Source organism: Rhinatrema bivittatum, chromosome 1 (genome assembly GCF_901001135.1).
Source record: "Rhinatrema bivittatum chromosome 1, aRhiBiv1.1, whole genome shotgun sequence".
Classification (NCBI taxonomy): domain Eukaryota; kingdom Metazoa; phylum Chordata; class Amphibia; order Gymnophiona; family Rhinatrematidae; genus Rhinatrema; species Rhinatrema bivittatum.
This window is the reverse complement of record NC_042615.1, coordinates 344,231,819-344,251,521: the sequence shown is the minus strand read 5'-3', so window position 1 is coordinate 344,251,521 and position 19,703 is coordinate 344,231,819. Positions and strand designations below refer to the sequence as shown.

Here is a 19,703-nt window from a genome sequence, read left to right as displayed (position 1 = left end):
GTAGAGTTTAAATTGAAACACATATCCAGAGCGTCCAGAATTTATCCCCATTCACACTACACTTATTAAGAACATTGCCCATGGAAGGGTTTCTTCCTCTGCACTTTGGGTCCTGGACTGGAGTGGTTCTATAATGAGGCAGGGTGAGGCGGCCGCTTCAGGCGGCAGAATTTTGAGGTGGCAAAAAATGCCCCTCTCAGAATGCCGCTGTGGCATCCGCCTCACACTGCCTCAGTCGCATACCGACGGAGGGGCAGTGTACAGCAGGAAGATCGGCAGGGCCGTGGTGCCATCACAGCCCGATGAAAAAGTCACTTCCAGATGCTCCTCCTCCCTCTTGCCTGCGTGGCCCCGGAAGAAATACGTTGCCGAAGCCGCATGTGCAGGAAGGAGGAGGAGCATCCGCTGCATGCTGAAGAGGAGCTGCATCCTGCATTTGTGGCATGGCTGCCGTGGATCCCATCTCATTGCGGCTGAGAAGAGGAGGCTGGTGCTAGGGCCGCCGTGGATCCCACCTCATAGCGGCCTGAGTAGATCAGGACCACCGTGGAGCCCATCCCACGGCAACCCTCGTAGAGGAGGCCCAGAGGGGAGATAGAGGCTGAGGCCCTATAGAGTGAGTGTGTGTGTGTGTGTGAGAAAATGAATTGGTGCTTGCCTGGGGGGTCTATTTATGTGTGAGAATGAATTGGTGTCTGACTGGGGGGTGTGTGTTTGTGTGAGAATGAATGTGTGCATGCCTGGGTAGTTGGGGTGGGGGGGGGGGGTGGGGAGATGTGTGAGCTGGCCTGGGGTTGTGTGTGCATGTGAGGGAGCCAGTGAGAGTGACAGCATGTGTGTGATTGAGAGAATTCGGGGAGTGAGAGCTTGTGTGTGGGTGTAGTGAGATAGAGCCTGAGAGTGTGTCAGTGTCTGTGAGAGGAGGTTGTGGGTATGTATAAGTGTATGTATGTATGTACATGTGACAGTATATGTGTGAGAGAGAATGAACATGCGAGCATGTGTGAAAGAGACAGGATAATGTTTGTGCGCCCTCCCCCCTCATCCACAACAGTTTTAGGGTGAGTGGAAATCAAAAGATATCAGGTGTGGAAAGTGGGGAATTCTTTTTATTCTTAACTGATGAATGTTACTTGATGTGTCTTGTTTTGAAATATATATATATTTTTTAGAACATTTGAAAAAAATTGTTGATGTCCTGTTCATCAGCCATTTTGAAATATTTATTCTTTCTATTAGTATAGTTTTGCTATTGTGATTAATGTTATATTTTTGATTTTTTATTGTTTTATGAAGAATGATGGTGTTTCTATTTTTCCATTGTTGCACTGTAAACAAGTCTGGCTTCATGCAGTTTCCAGTTCAGTTTTTGTCTGCACATTCCTGTTTATATTTTATTCTATATTTGGTGTTGAACCGTCTGTGTTCTACATGTGTGATCAAAGGGACATATTCTGCTGGCATATAATTTCTGTGTAGGGATTCAGCAGCCATACATTTTGTTTTCCTAATAGGAGGTATCTTGGTGTTTTAGAACCTGGCATCATATTTGTAGCATTGTCTTTTCAAAAGTAGGGTTGTAACTGCTTGAGTGCTGGCATTTAGTGCTGTTTTGGTATGGGAGGTTTATTTAAAATATTTCTGGGCTGCTTATAGAAAACATATTGTATTAAGCAGATTAATCATTACAATGCAAGCATAAAATACATCATAATAGGTTTACTATATTATCATTGTTATTCAGTTAACTCATGGCTTTCTGAGGACTAAGCCTACATCAACTGTATTTTACAATATACTTAATAACAAATGTCTTTTTTGCAGAGTTTTCTGGTTGGCACCAATGTAGTGCATGTAAAAATAATATACATGTTGCTGTGATATTTTTATCTTGGAAGACTATATCTTTTTTTCATGTTCAATCTGTTGTTATAAATGCACAGTTTTTAACTATGTGGTGAGGGTGAGTGTGTAAAGTTCTCCTAGTGTGCCTGATATCCTTGCACCGACCTGGAGAGAGTGTGCCACACACAGACCCCCCCCACTATTCACCCATTTCCCACTTCTCCAGGGGGCAAATGCTGCAGAAACGTGGGAGGCAGGTTGTAGTATTCCTGGGAGTGTAGCAGGGTCGCCAGCTTCCAAAAAATATCATTAGTGATACACTCTTTGCCATTTGTTTGGGAATTCTAACCCTTTCTTTCCCCCTTCTAAAGCATTTCCAATCACTGGAAGGGCCAGACTTCAAGGGGGACTCTCTGCCCCCACCCCCCCCCAAGACCCTCTCAATGATTTGACCTGTGCTTTGCCTTTGGGCGGGGGCACCATCTCATCCCTCGCCTCAGGCAGCAGATTGCCTTGAGCTGCCATTGGTCCTGGAGGTCTACCCTCCCCCCATATCAGAGAATCCATCCCAGGGCTGTGAGAGACAGGGTCAGAACTTAGCCCTAGGATTGTGTGTGACATCAGCGTACAAGGATAAATATCGGAAAATGGCTTACATTTTGTTTGAGGGCTAGGGAGGTTATTTAGGGAGAGATTGTTTATGGTTATAAGTACAAGGATATTTTCTGTTTAAAATAAAAATGGTTGCAAGCAGGATAAGGAAAAATGAAAGAACAATGCAAGGAGCAAAACTGATGGCCCATTGCACTGGTCGTTCCTCCTGCTGTGCAGGAGGCCTGGGTTCAGTTCTTGGACCAAGCTTTTTCTAATCAGAAGCAAGGAGGAGAAAATTCCAGTCATCCCACTCTGCCTACGCCTACTAGGGGACTGTGACTGTGATGACTGGGTTATAAAAGGAGGGTGAGGGAATAAAAATAGAGCAGAGAGGAGAAATCCGAGACTGCTGCAAATGAAGGCTCATAGTGCCATAGCCCTAGCTAATTCAGGTCCAGTTGAAGTGGATACCCAAAGGTGCAAGAGGAAGCTGCTTGGACAGAATAATCAAACCTGTGTTCTTCTCTTGGATTCTTTCATTTATTAGAAATAACATTAACATCTGATCAGAGAGTAATTGGATACATATTTATTTATGTTGTGCTTTGTACACAGAGAACACTGTGGGAATAACATGTCAGTGATTTTGATATGTCCTTGACCTCTTTTTGCATTTCCAAAGGAAATTCTAAAACATTAATTCTAGTGTGCTTGAGTCTGAGTCTGATTAACATAAGTATTAGCTTCCTGAATATTTAAAAAATGTCCTATAGACCATTTTTGCAGACTGCAAAGTTCACTAATATGCTGTAGAATATGTGTTGTAATAAAAATAATTGTGACATGAAAAGTGAGAAAAAGCAGCTAGAAAGATGGTAGTTATTGGTTCTACACTGTGGGCCAGATTTTCAAAATCTTTTACACACATAAATTGCCCAGAAGAGTTGTGTGCCCATAACTCACTTATGTGCATGTATAGGAACTGAAGAGCCCCCTGGAAAGGTTTCTGGTTGGGGGAGTCCAGTTAACCTTTTCTTGGGATTTTATAACGATTGAGTATTGTGATTAAAAAAAAAAACTACTGATGGGACAATTCTCGGAGCAGTCCCTGTGTGTGGTAAACTTATATTATGCACATGCACTTAGGAGATTATGGGAAGAATGGTGCTGAACTCTACTTTGAGTCTCCTTTAAAAAGGTTTTACATGAGGGATCCTCTAGGGGAAGTGGTATTGGGACTATATAATCCTGAGTTTGAAGTCTGGTGGGAGGAGTTGAGGAGATTGCAGGGACCCACAAGAGGTGTGGGCTGCCCGGAGCGCCTGCCCCTAAGGAAAGAGCCCAGCAGGGGCTTTCCCTCTCAAGGGGAAAAGTCCCAAGCTGGACAGAAATGTCTCCCCACCAGGGAAGCAGATAATGGATCCATCTTGGGTCCTTATAGAACTGAAGTTGATCCAGAAGGGAGGTGACACCATTATGGAGGACTTGGGAGTGAGGTAGCCAGAGAGGTTTGAGTTGGGGGAAATCAAAGAACCCCTGCCAAGGTCTCAAGAAGTGTTCTTGTATTGAGCTGAGTGGTTTACTGTGAGACACAAAAGTGTTAAGAAAGATTTATGATCGTTTATTGTATTTATATATTGGAATGCACCATAAGCAAACGTGAAAGTGATATTTTTGTGAGGGGATTTCATGGAGTAAGAAGAGGGAGGAGGGATGGGGAAAAGTATTCTGTACCATTTTGAAAGTAACAGTTTGGAATATTTAACGTTTGGACATTAACAGGGTCATTCGTCAAAATGCATTATGGCGATAATAACGCTATCACAAGGCGCAGATGCAAATTTTGGGAAGGGGCTGGATAAGGGAGGAGTTTGGGTGGGAATTAATAAAATGAGGGACAATACTGCACTATGCAATGGCATAACGCATGCTATCGCACGGTTTAATGCTGGAAATAACTGCACCTTTTTTCCCAGTGTTAAGCTGTGTGATATGTAATGTAATACATTTTTAGATTTGCATTTCAGCCATTTCTGGGCTTGGGAGAGGGAAAGAGCCTCTGGGGAGGCTCTCACAGTGTTCAACTATTTATATTTATTTATTACAAGTTTTTATATACTGGTATTCGTTTTCACATCATATCGGTTTACACAGAACAGATTAACGAGGAAAAGAAATACATTTAACTGATGAAACTCAAAACTGAAGATAAGGGGAAGGTTAAGATATGTAACAGAAATGATATAATTCAACATGGTGGAAATTATGTACAAATAAAGGTAGTCAAGTTATTTACACTTTCATAAGAGTTAAGGGAAGGCCTGTTTAAAAAGCCAGGTTTTTAGCTTTTTTTTTTTTTTTTTGAATCTCTGAAAACAGTGTTCCTGGCGCAGATCAGGGGGCATAGAATTCCATATCGAGGGCCCTGCTACAGATAAGGCACGTTCTTTTGTGGCTATGAGATGAGTGAGGTTGGGAGCAGGAGACTATAGGAGGACCATCTAATAGCTGGAGGTGAGGTGTTGGTGGTTTAGGTTTTAGGGGCCAGTTTTTCATGTAGAGTGAGACGTACGAACACTGACAGCACAGTACACCTCGGTGAAGATTTGACATCATTTGGAGGGAGGAAAGTCTCACAAAGATGACATTTTGTACTATGTTATCTCACCCTGTTATAGAGTCCATCAAGCTAGGGCGAGAGAACATAGTAGAAATGTTATCTTTGTGAGATTTTCCTCACTCCAAATGACGTCAAATCTTCACCGAGGTGTACTGTGCTGTTCGTATGTCTCACGCTACATGAAAAACTGGCCTCTAAATCCTAAAACTCCACCAGCATCTCACCTCGAGCGATTAGATGACCCTTCTATAGAGATATAAATACTTTACTACTATGATGGCCTTATAGATAGGTTCTCTCTCTCTCACAATAGGAATTATTGTGTGGTGTGAAAAGTTTACCACAAATTACCCTAAACACACCCCTTTTTGTTATCCATGCTTTAATAACCCATTTTGATGAATCTAGGGGTAAGTTGTTTATAGGAACTGATCCTGATGCAGCCTGGCTGTGGAAACCCCTGATTTAATAAGTGATTTTTAGCATTATTTTGTAAACTGTGACTGTTGATAACCCCAGAAAATAAAAGTTGTTTAAATGTATCTTCTAAGTTCCTATTTTATCTGCAGGTGCAAGTTTCAATTGGACAAATTTGGGACAGCAGTCAGAGAGGTTGAAAGAGACGAGGCCCATGTGGTTTAGGTTCCCTGCCCAGTTCAAATTTTGCCCTTGCCTTGGGACCCAGAGACATTACAGCCTCTATTTGTCTCGCTCCACTGAGACTGATGTGCTTCCACCAGACCCTCTCACATTTTATGTGCCCCATCTGGGGGGGAGGGGGAGGTTGCGCATGTATTTTTACATGCGCAAAAAAAGAGGCATTCTAGGGTGGGGGTGAAATTGGGGCAGGAGAAATTATTTATGTTCAATTTATGTGCATAAATATGCATTCTTAAATGTAGACTCTGAAATCTGCTGTTGTTGTTAAGGCAGATTTATGTGTGTCGGTTCACTTTGAGAATTTGGGCTAAAGTGTGCCGAGTACCTTATATTCTCTGACTTTCAGCTCCTGTGCACAGTTATAAAATTCACCTCTAAAAAAGCCATGGTAGATTTTCTCATGGAATCTATTATCCTTTTAACTTGCTGTTAAGGTGGTGGTTTTATTTATGCATTCATTTTATTTATTTGAAAAATTGTATTCCCATTTATAACACAAGTGGGCTAAGCAAGTTACAACATATATAAATATACAGAAAATTTAGTCACAATACAACTTTTCATGGAAAACAGCACACGCAGATTTGAAAATAGAATCTGCACGTGTTCTTTTCCAACCCCGGCCCCCCAGGAAGGCCTCCCCTAAATGCAGCTAAAAGTGTATGCACTGAGGAACATCCCCTGTACTTACATGCAAACTGAGGGGGGAGCTGGGAGTTTTCAGAGAGGTTATTTACATAGGTAAATCACTATTCACCCATATAAACAGCTTTGAAAGTGTCCTACCTGTATTTGAATATTTGTAGTTAAGGGTAGGCTACTGATGAGTAACTGAGTCTAGCTTCCCTATTTTCCGTGCTGTTTCCTAAAGGCTTATATTGTACATTGCATGTGTATTGCACACATAGGTTTGCCAATCTGTAGGACTCCAACATATTAAATAGCATCTGTAAATAGGAATTCGACATGTATGGTCAGCCACTTCAAAGCGGGTTACATTTAGGTATTTCCCTGTCCCCCAAAAGCTTATAAATTAAGGGTCTTACTTACTAAGATTTTTTTCCATAGTTTAGTCACAGAATGAAGAAAAGCCTTGGTAAATGAAGCCCAAAGTTTTACTAGAGGCAACAGAGGTGGGTGAAGTGACTTGCCAAAGGTCACAAGGAGCAACTGCAAGATTTGAACCTAGAAGTGGCGGGCAGTCAGGGCCTTCAAGGGATTCAGCCCCAGTTTTAAACATTGATTGTGCCCAGTCTGATCATTAGCAACAGACCTGCCTATAGCCCCCCAGGCAAAAGGAGTCGTGTTTATACAAACATCATTCCCTGCTACTGTGGGACTGTTCTCACAGCTTTTATTGTCAGACCAGCCCCACGGCAGCAGGGGATGACATTCGGATAAATGTGACTCCTGTCACTGCTCACTTCACAACTCGGCAGACTGCTGTGAAGCCTATTCCGCGGTGACAGAAGAGAGAGAGAGAGAGAGAGAGGACATCACCAGGGGACCCCATTCCGCTGGTGGCTGAAAAGAGGAGGAGGATGCAGTGGCCTCCAGGGGAACTCATCCCATTGGTGACTGAAGAATAGGCCCAAGCTCTATGTTTGTGTGGCTGGTTGAGAGCCTAGGGGTGTGTGTGTGAGTGAGTGTATGTGTGTGTGTGTGTGTGTCTGCCTGTGTGTGTTTGTATATGCTAATAGGTATGTGACTGCCTATGTGTATGTGTCTGTGCATGGCTGCCTGGGTGGGTGGCTGCCTACCTGCCTGTGCGTGGGTGTGGGAGGGTGGTTGCCTGCATTTATATGGATGTGGATATGGGTGGGTGACAGTGTGGGGGAGGTGACTGCCTTTGTGTGCATACATTGACTACCTGGGTAGGTGGGTGAGAGCCTGGATGTGTGTTTGTGAGTGGGTGAGAGGCTATGTGTGTGTGTGTGTATATATGTGTGTGTATGTGGGAGGAGACTGTGTGTGTGAGTGAGAGAGAGAGTGTGGATGACTGTGTGTGGGTGGGTGAGAGCCTCTGTATGTGTGAGTATGTGGGGGAGAAGTTGAGAGGCAATGTGTGTGTGTGTGTGTGTGTGGCTGGGTGGGTGGGAGCTTGTGTGTAGGGATATGTGTGTATATGCGTGACTGCCAGTGTGTGCAGATTGGTGGATGATTGCCTATTTGTGTGTTGAAATGGTAAGTGGGTGAGAACCAGTATTTGGGTGTATGTGTGTGTGAGTGAGAAAGTGAAAGCCTGTGTGTGTGTGTGTGTGTGTGTGTGTGTGTGTGAGGAAAATGTTTGTACAACTCCCCCCTCCCCCATTCCACAACAATCTCAGAGTGGATGGAAATCAAAACATCCCAGGTATGAAGAGCAGGAAATTTTTAAAATTCTTATTAGTTTCACTATTTTTTGGTTTTTTTGTGTGTGCTGTTTTGAATTATTATATTGGTATTTTGAGAAATTGTATAAACATTTTTATGAGGTTTTAATTATTGGATGTTCTATTCATCAGCTGTTTTTAAATACTTATTTTTTTATTAGCATGGTTTTACTTTTATGATTGATGCATTATATTTCTTTATTTTGGTCTCCTATTTTGCTTTTGGTTAAGGTCTATGTTCTGTATATGTGATCCACATGAGGGATTCTGCTAATGTATAGTTTCTGTTTAGGGGTCTATAGCAGTCCATCTATTTTCAATAGGAGGTGTATCAGTCTTCTAAGGCCCGATGTAATATTTTTAGTGCTGTTCTTTCCCAATTAGAGTTGTTGCTGTTTGAATCCTGGGAGCTAGTTTACTTTTGATATGGAAGATTTGTCTCTTGGGGGTAAACTGTATTCTTGGTAGGCTGTGTTAGCTTTTTTTGGAGCTATGTAACTATTATCCAAAAATACTGTATGGGAGTCATTTAGACAATATAGGACCCTTCTTTACAAGTGAATGTGTCTTATTTGATATCTGAAGAAGGGACTTGTGTAGTTTTTATACAATATTTTTAGGTACATGTATTTTTTTATTTACAGGAATTTTAGGCAGTCAAGCTTGTTCTGTTTTCTAAATACGAGGTATATTAGTGTTTTACAGCTTGGTGTAATATTTGCAGTGTTGCCGTTTCGTTGGTAGGATTGAGTTTGAGTGCTGTTTTTCATATGGGAGGTTTACTATATTGTAATTGTTTATTCATGACTTTCTGAGGGCCAAGCCCACAACCATTTCATGTTACAACAGGCCTAATACCATATGGCTTCCATTTTTGTCTCTAGAGGAGAGAGGGTTGAGGGAACAAGACTTCGGCAGGGCGCCAGCAAATGTGGGAGGAGAGTGAGACTGTCTCCCCTGCTATAAATGTCACCACATGCCATTGGCTGTCAGGCTTCCCTGGTTCTCAACTTGCTTCCCTAAGCTCTAGCCAACCCCATACATTTCTTAGGCCTAGATTCATTAAAATGCAACTAAAGGCATGGCAATTCAAGAGTTACTATACACCCTGTCATATATATTTGTACTTTGCAAGTTATGAAGTCCCCAGACAGACATTTCTGTGAGAGAGAGAGAGAGATGAAGCCTCTTTGTGCAGCTTTCATAGTAGTCAACTATTTATACTGCTATAGGAGGACCAGCTAGTAACTCAAGGTGAGGTTTTGGTGGTGGTCTAGGGTTTTGGGGCCAGTTTTACATGCAGAGTGAGACGTACGAATAGCATAGTAGACCTCGGTGAAGATTTGACATCATTTGGAGGGAGGAAAGTCTCACAAAGATGAAACTACTACAATGTTCTTTTGCCCTAGCTTGATTGTAGCCTGGTAGAGAGTCCATCAAGCTAGGTTGAGAGAACATGAAATAAATCTCATCTTTGTGTGACTTTCCTCACGCCAAATCACATCAGATTTTATCCAAGGTCTGCTGTGCTGTCCATACATTTCACTCTGCCTGTAAAACTGGCCCCGAAACCCTAGACCACCACCAAAACCGCACCTCGAGTTACTAGCTGGCCCTCCTATAGCAGTATAAATAGTTGACTACTATGTGTGCCATCCCAGAGGTGCTCGCTCTCTCTCTCTCTCTCCCCCAAAAAACAGAGACATTAGGGCCATAATGCACTTTGATGAATGACCCTGTTAGTTTGTAATCTTTATCACATTGAAATATTTTATCTTTTAAAAAAATGCAAATTCACCCCCTAAGTCCACCCATCTTTCTCGTCAAATAAATTTCCATTAAGATTCTTTCATGCCCTGTAACTTTCCTTCAGCATCCAACATTCACTTCAGTGTCAGACAATCTTAAGGGTGAATTTTCAAAGACTTATGCACATAAAAATTAGTATATATGCACATAAGTAGCATCTACTTGCATACCTGCTATTTTATAAGCCTCCAACACACACACACATATTTTTGCTTTTATGCACACATATTTGCACGCAAAATGGGGATGGTCTAGAGGCGTTCCAGGGCAGGGCCATATTTATGCAAACTACAATTTTAAAAGAGACACTCGCATAATTTTAAACCTGCTAATTATCTGGTGTAAGTGATATTGAATGCATTTACTGTGTAGTATTGCCCAGGTGGGAATTCTGAGTGAAGAAGCAGGAGGGTCTTGATGGCCTGGAGGAGAACTGGGTGAACTGGTGGAGTAATTGGTAAAACTGGCAATTTCACTGATGCACACCATATTTTGAAATATACCGACTTATGCGCATAAATCTTGATTTATGCAAGTAAGTCCCACTTTATTTATTTTTGCATGTAAAATATATGCCCATATAGAGGTAGATTTTAAAAGCCTTGCACGCGCAAAAATGGCAACATATGCATGTAAGTGGGCCACTTGGGGGCTACATGAATTTTAAATAGCTGGGAAGGGTGTGCGTACATTCATATATGTGTGTGTGCAGGGCATGGGTGTTCCAGAGGCAGGGCCAGCACTAATGCGCATAACCCTTAATTTTTGAGAGAGAGAACAAACCTCTTTATAAGGCTCAATCTGATTATATATGGACCATTGTAAGGAGGGCACTTTGATTCGGGGTGAGTTTTCCGGAGGTGGGTTGGGCTTTAGGGAGGGGGGTTACAGACACATTGGTCCTTATAAGGGATGAAAAGGACCACTTTTGGTCTAAAATTCTTTAATGATGTCAATTTTACAATGAGTACCTCTGAATTTGTCTATAGCAACAACCCACCTCCCGAAAACTCACCCCGAATCAAAGTGTCGTCCCCCCCCTTACAATGGTCCATAAATAGAGTAAAATCTACCCAACGTTTTTTAAATGCATCAGAAAAGCACAAGCATTCAATACATTGAACTATTTGCTTTCAATGCATTGCGTATATCCGCACTGAAGCATACCTATGCACATATATAGCAGGGCAAAGAAACACGTATTTTATATACATGCGTGATAAATGTGATATATAAAATATTATGGTAAAATTACTCATGGCCATATAGGCGCCTATATGCCGCCATACGCAGTTGTTTGAAAGTTATCCTCCCTGTGGGGTAGATTTTCAAAGGGGTACGTGCGTACCCCCCAAAAACCTTCCCCAAACCCCTCCTGCGCGCACAGAGCCTATTTTGCATAGGCTCGGCAGCGTGCGCAAGCCCCGGGACATGCGTAAGTCCCGGGGCTTGCATGGAGGGGCGTGTCGGGGGCGGGCCGCAAGTGACATGGTGTTTCGGGGGCGGGCCCGGGGGCGTGGTTGAGGCCTCCAGACCAGGCCCCGGGTCGGGGGATGGCGTGCCAGCAGCCCGCTGGCGCGCGCAGATTTACACCTGCTTTCCGCAGGCGTAAATCTGCCAACAAAGGTAGGGGGGTTTAGATAGGGCCGGGGGGTTGGGTTAGGTAGGGGAAGGGAGGGGGGAAGGTGAGGGGAGGTGGAAGGAAATTTCCCTCAGAGGCTGCTCCGATTTTGGAGCAGCCTCGGAGGGAACAGGCAGCGCGCGCTGGGCTCGGCGCATGCAGGTTGCACAAATGTGCACCCCCTTGTGTGCACAGACCCCGGATTTTATAAGATACGCGCGGCTACGCACGTATCTTATAAAATCCAGCGTACTTTTGTTCGCGCCTGGTGCACGAACAAAAGTACGCCCGCGCGTACATTTATAAAATCTGCCCCTGTGTGTATATATCATTGGTGCATTCACCCTGACAAGCCACATTAAGCACAGTTCACCATGGAACGCATGTACTGTTGAAAGAAACACCCTGCAAGACCTTGAATGTGTTATTTGTTCTAGCAATGAATTGCGCAAGTCAAGCTGTTTTGGAAGTTTACTCTTTGGATTTAAAGTAAGGCCGCAAAGCACCAGCAGTTTCACCATGACATGAATAGGTCACCCTGAAGAATATTAAATATTTAAAATATAGCCTGCAATGGAGATGCATAAAACAGAGCCAAATCATGGACTAGTAAGTCAAGCTTAGGTAAGGATTAGAGTACCAAAACATTAATAACTTCCTTTAGGAGCAATGGATTTCCATTTTACCCCTAAGCCCAGAATAAGAGCCTCCTGACTGCTCTGTTTATTCTAATAATTTCTCCGCTATCTCTAGCCTTTCCTTCCTTCCAGCAGTCTATGCCTCCAAGTTTAATTTCCCTGTTAAATGTAACTTTGCTTTTTCATGTTCAACCTTTTGTTTTTGGTTACTGTTCTTGGTTCAGTTCCCCTATTCGATGTGAACCGACCTGATATGGTCTCCACCATGAAGGTCGGTATAGAAAAGTGTTAAATATAAATAAATAAATAATGTAGACTATCACTTTTCTCTAACCTGTTTCTTTTTATGACTTACTCAAGGGAATTAGGACAAAATCACAAGGCACAGCAACTCCAAACCTGATACCTTGCTGAAAATATTATCTGAATTTTTGTTCAAACCAATTCATTGAAATGGGGAAGGCAGATAAAAAAAAAAAAGAAGTAAACACCTAAACTTATCAGTGTAAAACTGCCATTGTACATATAAATGAGTGGTTTCACGTCTTATACCCATGCAGTTGTCAATAATTTACACGGAATGGAAAATTCCTTATGTGGAGCTGGCACTCGCTCTCCAATCCTGCCATCTCGTGGTTATACCGCAGGCAGTCAGTCAGGCTTCAGTGGCGATGGAGGGGAATTTAACGACAGAAAGGAAGAGCTGCTTTAACATCCTATTATTTGAGACTCATTTGAGTTGGAGAAGATCTGGGAGGGAAAAAATTGAAGAGCAGAATTTTGGTTGGAAGATATGAAGTGGGGGGGGGGGGGGGAAGATGCAGTATCTTTGGGGAAGGGGAGGCTCCAAAGTGATCTTTTCCGTCCAGATTTAAAAATAACACAACTATAAGAACAGAATAAAAGTGAATAACGCTGCAATTGTGCATAAAGCTAGAAGATTCGTTTTGCCATATTGAAGTCCTGGTTTACTAAAGCTTGTTCTCCCATTGCGCCTCTATGGGAGGGGGGAGGGGACGCGAAGCTTTAGTGAATCAGTGCCCAAAGTGCCTTAACTGAATAAAACCAGTGACATTTGGAGGGGAAACTTACTTGCATTTCATTCACAGGGCTGTTTACTGTTTTCTCCCTCATCCCCCCACAGCGATACAGACGTGCACACGGTGGCATCCCTCCTGAAGCTGTACTTAAGAGAACTTCCAGAGCCCGTCATCCCTTATGCAAAATACCAGGAGTTTCTTTCTTGTGCCAAACTGCTCAGCAGGGAAGAGGAGACTGTGAGTTTCTGTAAACACCCTCTGCTTGCCTATTCACCGTAACTCTGCCTGGGTATTTTTTTTTTTTTTTTTTTGCTTTGCTCCATAGCTTGCGTCTTGCATTAAAAAGAAGAATTAAGCATAGATATCTGTTATGTTTAGTAACGTATAGAGGTTGCACTCCTTGTCGTTTGCTTCATCGCAGAATGGTTTGGATGTCCTGAGCGGTGCACTGTGCTCTATTCTTTCCTTAAGAAGAACTGCAGCTTTGCCTCCTTTTCCTTTGCTATCCTTTTTCACCCTTTCCCCTGGCTTAGAACTGAAATATCCTACGCATACATGTAGCCGGAGAACTTAAAGATATAGACGGCCGTATTTGAATATAGCTGTTTGTGTTTTTAAGTTCTGAGTCAGGGGTGTGGCCGGATAACACGTTACATGGCCGCATATCTTTAAAAGAAAAGCCGCTGAGTAGCGTTGTCCTCACATAAAATTTAGTATCAGAATCCCCTTTCTCTTCCATCTAAATCTAAAGTTGTGCCAGTTTTAAACCAGTCCTGATTATTAGATAAACATACAATCTGGCTGCCTCTCCCCCTTCCCCGCCCCCAGCAGAAGGATGAATCGGGTCACCTGTCCTCCATCCCCCCTCCACCTGTCCTCCATCCCCGATCTCCCCCATAATCTTTTTCTATGCGAGCCAGGGATGCGGGACCCCCTGCCCCGCTCTCAGCGCTGCTCTGATAGAGTCAGCGCTGGAATTGTAAGCTAACATTGAAGTTTGGTAGGGCTGAATATAGCCAGCTGTGCCATTTAGTTATCCATCTAAGTGGCTTTTGGATATTGACCTCTCTATGGGTGCTAAATATTGTGTACTAAAGCAGGTGTGAAGATACTGTAGGACAGCAGAAGCTGTCATTACTATTAATTCACTGTAAATAAAAGTGTGGTATTCTGAATGGCCACTAGATGGTATAATGAATAGTAAAATGACACTGTACATGTACCAAGAACTAAGTACACTATGTATATGTACGTAGTGTATTTACTGAATTCGACTAGGGAAGGTTTATTGGGGGACCAACTTTCAAAGAGTTTAGGCTCCTGATTTGTGCATTTAAGTTCCTAAATTGGTCCTTTTGAAAATTTACTATGGCTGATTCCCTAAATTAAGGAACTGTTTTGTTAGCCTGCTAAATATAAGGCCCTAAAATAGTAGGTGGCTGCAGGGGCAGTTCAGGGAGGGAACAAAATTAGGAGCTTAGAACTTTTTTTCAGAACTAGGCACCTAAATTAGGGTCCTAAATCTAGGCAAATGAATAGCCTTCCTAAATTTATAAGCCGAAGTTTTAGGACCTTAAATTTAAGTGAATTTTCAGCTGAACACTTAGGATCCTACATTCAGCTGAAAATAGGTATCTAACTTAAGATCCTAACTTAGGGTCCTAAAATTAGGAGCTCATTATTTTTTGAATTTCGGGCCCTGTGTTTCTAGTAGTGACCTTTTTAAGAGATGTGGCATAGAATATTCTATAGAGGGGGGTATTCTTAGGACTTTAAAATGCTGAGTTTGAAGTTTGTTGGGAATAGGTTTCAGGAATCCTAAAAGGGAGTGGGTGGCCCAGGGTACCTCTCCCCAAGGGGAGAGAGCTCTGCAAAGCCTGAAGCGTGATGTTTCTCCTCATGGAGGATTATCCAGGTGAAAGAGAGAGCATGGGGTCTCACTCTCGTGGAGGACCTGAGTGTCAGAATCCAGGGAATTTCTGTCAGATCCTCAAGGAGAGTTCTGAGTATCTTGTGAGTGTATGGGAAGTCATCAAAATGTTAAGAGAAATTGGTTTCTGTAAGAAGGAATGATATCCTAGAAACAAATTGAAGCTAACAAGACGGTGGAGTAACTTAGGGAAGGTAATCTATATCTTTCGGGAAAACAATAGTTTGAACTGTCAAAAGTGTGAGTGAAAATTGGTGCTGCTGCAGCCTGACTGTAGAAGCCACTGATCTCCTGCTTTAAATCTCCATTAGTAAATTCTGGCTACTGGTAACCCCTGAAAATAAGCATTGATTAGTTTTTTTTTAATATATTTTGGAGTGAGTCTCTCTCCTTTATCTAACTGTTTGAGTTTCTAAGGACAAAGTTGGAGGAGCAGTCAGAGAGGGTTTCATGGAGGGGGGGGTAGATGTATGTGGCTTGCTTCCCTGACCAGCTCAGGTATTTCCACCCCTTGCCTCTGGGCCTGAGTGCATTACACCATCTGCTTGACCCATCATTTAGTGAGCCCTACCAAGAAATCAGCGCTGTGTTCCCAAACTGGCATCAGATCCTTTTTTTGTGTTTCCTTCTGTGGAGGGTTACAAAACCAATAGCATAAATAATATAAGGAGTCTATGTACTAAGGTGTGGCATTTGGTAGCACACTTTGTAGAGTATTATTAGTGAATAGCCCCCATTAGAAATAACGAGAGCTGTGGTAATTAACACATAGACAAACCACCAGGCCTGCCTAATAAGGAGCTCAGAAGCAGGACTGAGGATGAGTGAAGCACCAGTTATCTAGTACAGTACCCAAGCTGGTAATGAGCTGCATCTTAAAAAAAGGATGATACATTACTTGGTTTGGGACTGTGAAGATGGGTGTTTGTTTACCCCATGCGCTGTCAAAGCCATGAGTTGCCCTTAATGTGTAGTGATCCACATTTTAATAAAGTCACTTATTTCAAATACTGTTTACCTGTATTGCTCTCATTTATTTATTTTAATTGAAGACTGCTTTTTTTTTTCTCTATAGGGAGTAAAGGAATTAGTAAAACACGTGAAGAGCCTGCCGCCAGCCAATTACAATCTCCTGAAGTACATCTGTAGGTAAGGGATCTTATAAAGTTATGCAAACCGCGTTTCTGTGGCCCGCAAAGGAAAACAGTATGTACATTGATCACCTCTGGAACATGAAGTGCTTTTATTGGATAAGAGTGCTGATTTTTTTTAATAAGTATGATGAAAAATCAAGATCACACTGTGGTCTGGGTTGCTCTGCATGAAGCCCTGCCCGAGGCAGATAGGATTCTAGGATCATGGCACTTAGTCATTCCAGATGCCCTTAGGAGAGGCAGTGCAGTCTTCAGCATTGGGAAGTGCTTCCTTTTCCCTGCCACTGCATGAATGTGAATGTTGGAAGAGGAAACTGGACAAAAGTAGAAGTGCATGATGGTGTAGATCCTAGTGGTTAGAGCAGTAGGCTACAAAGCAAGGAAGCCAGGCTTCAAATCCTACTGACATTCCTTGTGAGGTTGGGCAAGTCCATTGCCTTAGGTACAATCTTAGGGACCCAATTACTAAGCATTTTTTCACAAAATGGGAGAAAACCTTTAGTAAATATGCCCCTTAGATTGTAAGCCCTCTGGTAGACAGGAAAATACATCCAACCTGTGAATGTAATACTCTCTGAAGGGACTGTCACAAAAGGTGGAATATACAATTAAAATTATTTACTTATTTGTTTTATAGACAATGGCAAACTGCAGGCCCTAATGGTGGAGGTGGATTTGGACATTTTTTGCCGCTCTGGAGTCATGGTTCACGGAGTCTCATGACTGGGATATGGCCATCCTGTGCTATAACTTGTTAAGGAAGGTCAGAGAGGACAGAAAAGTGTGTGTATGTGTGTGTGTGGGGGGGGGGGGGGGGAATAGCTCTTTTTGTCAAAAACAATATCAATACAACCAAAATGCAAGGGAAGTGGGGTAGGGAGGAAGCATTATGGGCTATCCGAAAACAGGATGATGGTTCTTCCATTTGAACTGGTATGGTCTTCAGAACTCCAACCCAAACTGAAGACCTGGATCAAGATCTGATGAAAGATCTCCAAAAGGTGAGAAAGAAGGGAGAAGTGTTGATCGTTGAAGATTTTAATCTGCCGGATTTGGATTGGACTATCTCTGCTCCGGAATCTGCATGAAGTAGAGAGAGAGTGGATGCCCTTCAAGGGGATCTGCTCAAATAAATGGTAATGGATCCCACGAGGGAGGGTGTGATACTCGATCTGGTGCTCACAAATGGGGACGATGACTCTAATGTCCAGACAGGTGCCAACCTGGGCTCCAGTCACCATTAGATGGTGTGGTTTGATATCACAAATAAGAATCAGAAAAGTCACACAAAAACCTGAGTTATGCATTTCAGAAATACAGACTTTGACAAAATGGGGATTTTTCTGGAGGAAGAACTAGAAGACTGAGAAAAAATGGGCGAGGTGGAACAAGAGTGGGCCAAATTAAAAGGAGTTATTACAAAGTGCAGAATAAAGGCAACAAATCTATATGTTATAAAAGTAAACAAATGTACAAGAAATAAGAAACTGATTTGGTTCACAAAGGAGGTAGCTGAAAAAATAAAGAACAGGGTTCAAGAAGACCCAAAAAAGAGGAACACAGGGAAAGAATACCTGGTGAAACTGAGGGAGACGAAGAAAGAAATCAGGAAAGAAAAAGGTGAAGTAGAAGAAAGGATTGCCAAAGAGGTGACAAAACATTTTTCAGATATATCAAGAGAAAGCAGGGAGGCCAGAAGTGGAATAATGAAATTGAAAAGGGACAAGGTGCAAGGTATAGAGACAGATGAAAAATGGCAGAAATAATTAAAAAAGTACATCAGTTCTGTATTCACTAAAAAAGACTGTGGACAAGGACCGTTGCTGGTTGAACTGTAAATGGGAATGGGGTAGCTACAACTCCTTTTACAGAAGAGACTATATGAGAGAAGCCAGGAAAACTGAAAGGTGACAACACCATCGAGCTGGATGAGGTTCATCCCAGGATAGAACAAGAGCTCAGAGATGTCCTGGTGAGCATGCTGAAATACCTGTTCAATAGATCCCTTGAAACGGGAGTGGTGCCACAAGATTGGAGAAGAGCAGTTGTGGTCCTGCTTCACAAGAGTGGTAGCAGAGAAGAGGCTGGGAACTATAGGCCCGAAAGCCTCACCTCAGTGGTGTGCAAATTAATGGAGACTCTGCTGAAAGAAAGAATAGTGAACTATCTACAGTCCAGTAAGTTGTTGGATCTCTGGCAGCATGGATTCACCAGAGGGACATTCTGTCAGACAAATCTGATTGATTTTTTTGATAAGGTGACTAGAGATTTGGACAAAGGAAGAGCACTCGATGTGATTTACTTGTATTTCAGCAAAGTTTTTTATACAGACCTGCATAGGAGGCTTGTGAATAAAATGAGAAGCTTGAGAGTCAGTGCCAAGGTAGTGAAGTGGATTAAAAGACTGGTTGATTAACAGGAGACAGCGGGTAATGGTAAATGGAACCTACTCTGAAGAGAAAGCAGTGTTAAATGGAGTGCCACAAGGATCAGTATTGGGACCGGCTCTGTTCAATATATTTGTTAGGGATGTGAATCGTTTTCCATATCGTCTTAACGATAGAAATCGTGTGGCAGGGCAAGAAAATCGTCTTAGGCACGATTTTTTAGTTAAAAAATCGTTAAAAATCGTTTTTTCCGATTAGTGCGCACTAACGGGAGTTAGTGCGCACTAACTGGGAGTTAGTGCGCACTAACTGAAAATGATACAATTTGACACTTTTCAGGTCAGTTAAGGTCAGTTTAGGAATGAATATGTATTCCTATTGGCTGCCCTCTTATTTATTCATGTTACCAAGTTTCCTACTGACAGTATATGGGGGATGGGAAATGGAAACAGTTGGTAGCTTGACAAAACAAGTAATGTGATCAGTCAATGTGACTAGAACTTGTGCCCTAACCCTGATACTAGGGGTATTGTGATCTTCCTGCACACAGTGCCCTATCCCTATTAATACCAGGAGTGTTGTGATCTTCCTGCACACAGTGCCCTATCCCTAATACCAGGGGTGTTGTGATCTTCCTGCACACAGTGCCCTATTCCTGATACTGGGGGTGTTGTGATCTTCCTGCACACAGTGCCCTATTCCTGATACCGGGGGTGTTGTGATCTTCTTGCACACATCCCGATATCAGGGATAGGGCACTGCATGCAGGAAGATCACAACACTCCTGGTATTAATAGGGATAGGGCACTGCATGCAGAAAGATCACAACACTCCTGGTATTAATAGGGATAGGGCACTGCATGCAGGAAGATCACAACACCCCTGGTATCAGGGATAGGGCACTGTGTGCAGGAAGATCACAATACCCCGGAGGAGTGAGGGTCAGGCAGCTCCCCCCTGTCTGTGAAGCCAGCCTCTCACTAGTAATGCAGGGAGGGAGCTGTCTCAGACTTCACCATCCTCCCCCCCCCCC

At 42.8% G+C, this 19,703-nt stretch overlaps 1 protein-coding gene across 6 annotated transcripts in view; it reads left to right on the top strand.

The window, feature by feature from the left end:
* The window catches only part of ARHGAP24 (Rho GTPase activating protein 24), a 958,590-nt gene that overhangs the window by 920,609 nt on the left and 18,278 nt on the right, over window positions 1–19,703 (top strand). For all 6 annotated transcript variants that reach the window (XM_029599271.1, XM_029599315.1, XM_029599287.1 and 3 more), the window contains 2 exons: window positions 13,304–13,436; window positions 16,205–16,278. In XM_029599271.1, coding sequence (XP_029455131.1) covers window positions 13,304–13,436; window positions 16,205–16,278 — 207 coding nt within the window. The remainder of the gene's footprint in view (window positions 1–13,303; window positions 13,437–16,204; window positions 16,279–19,703) is intronic.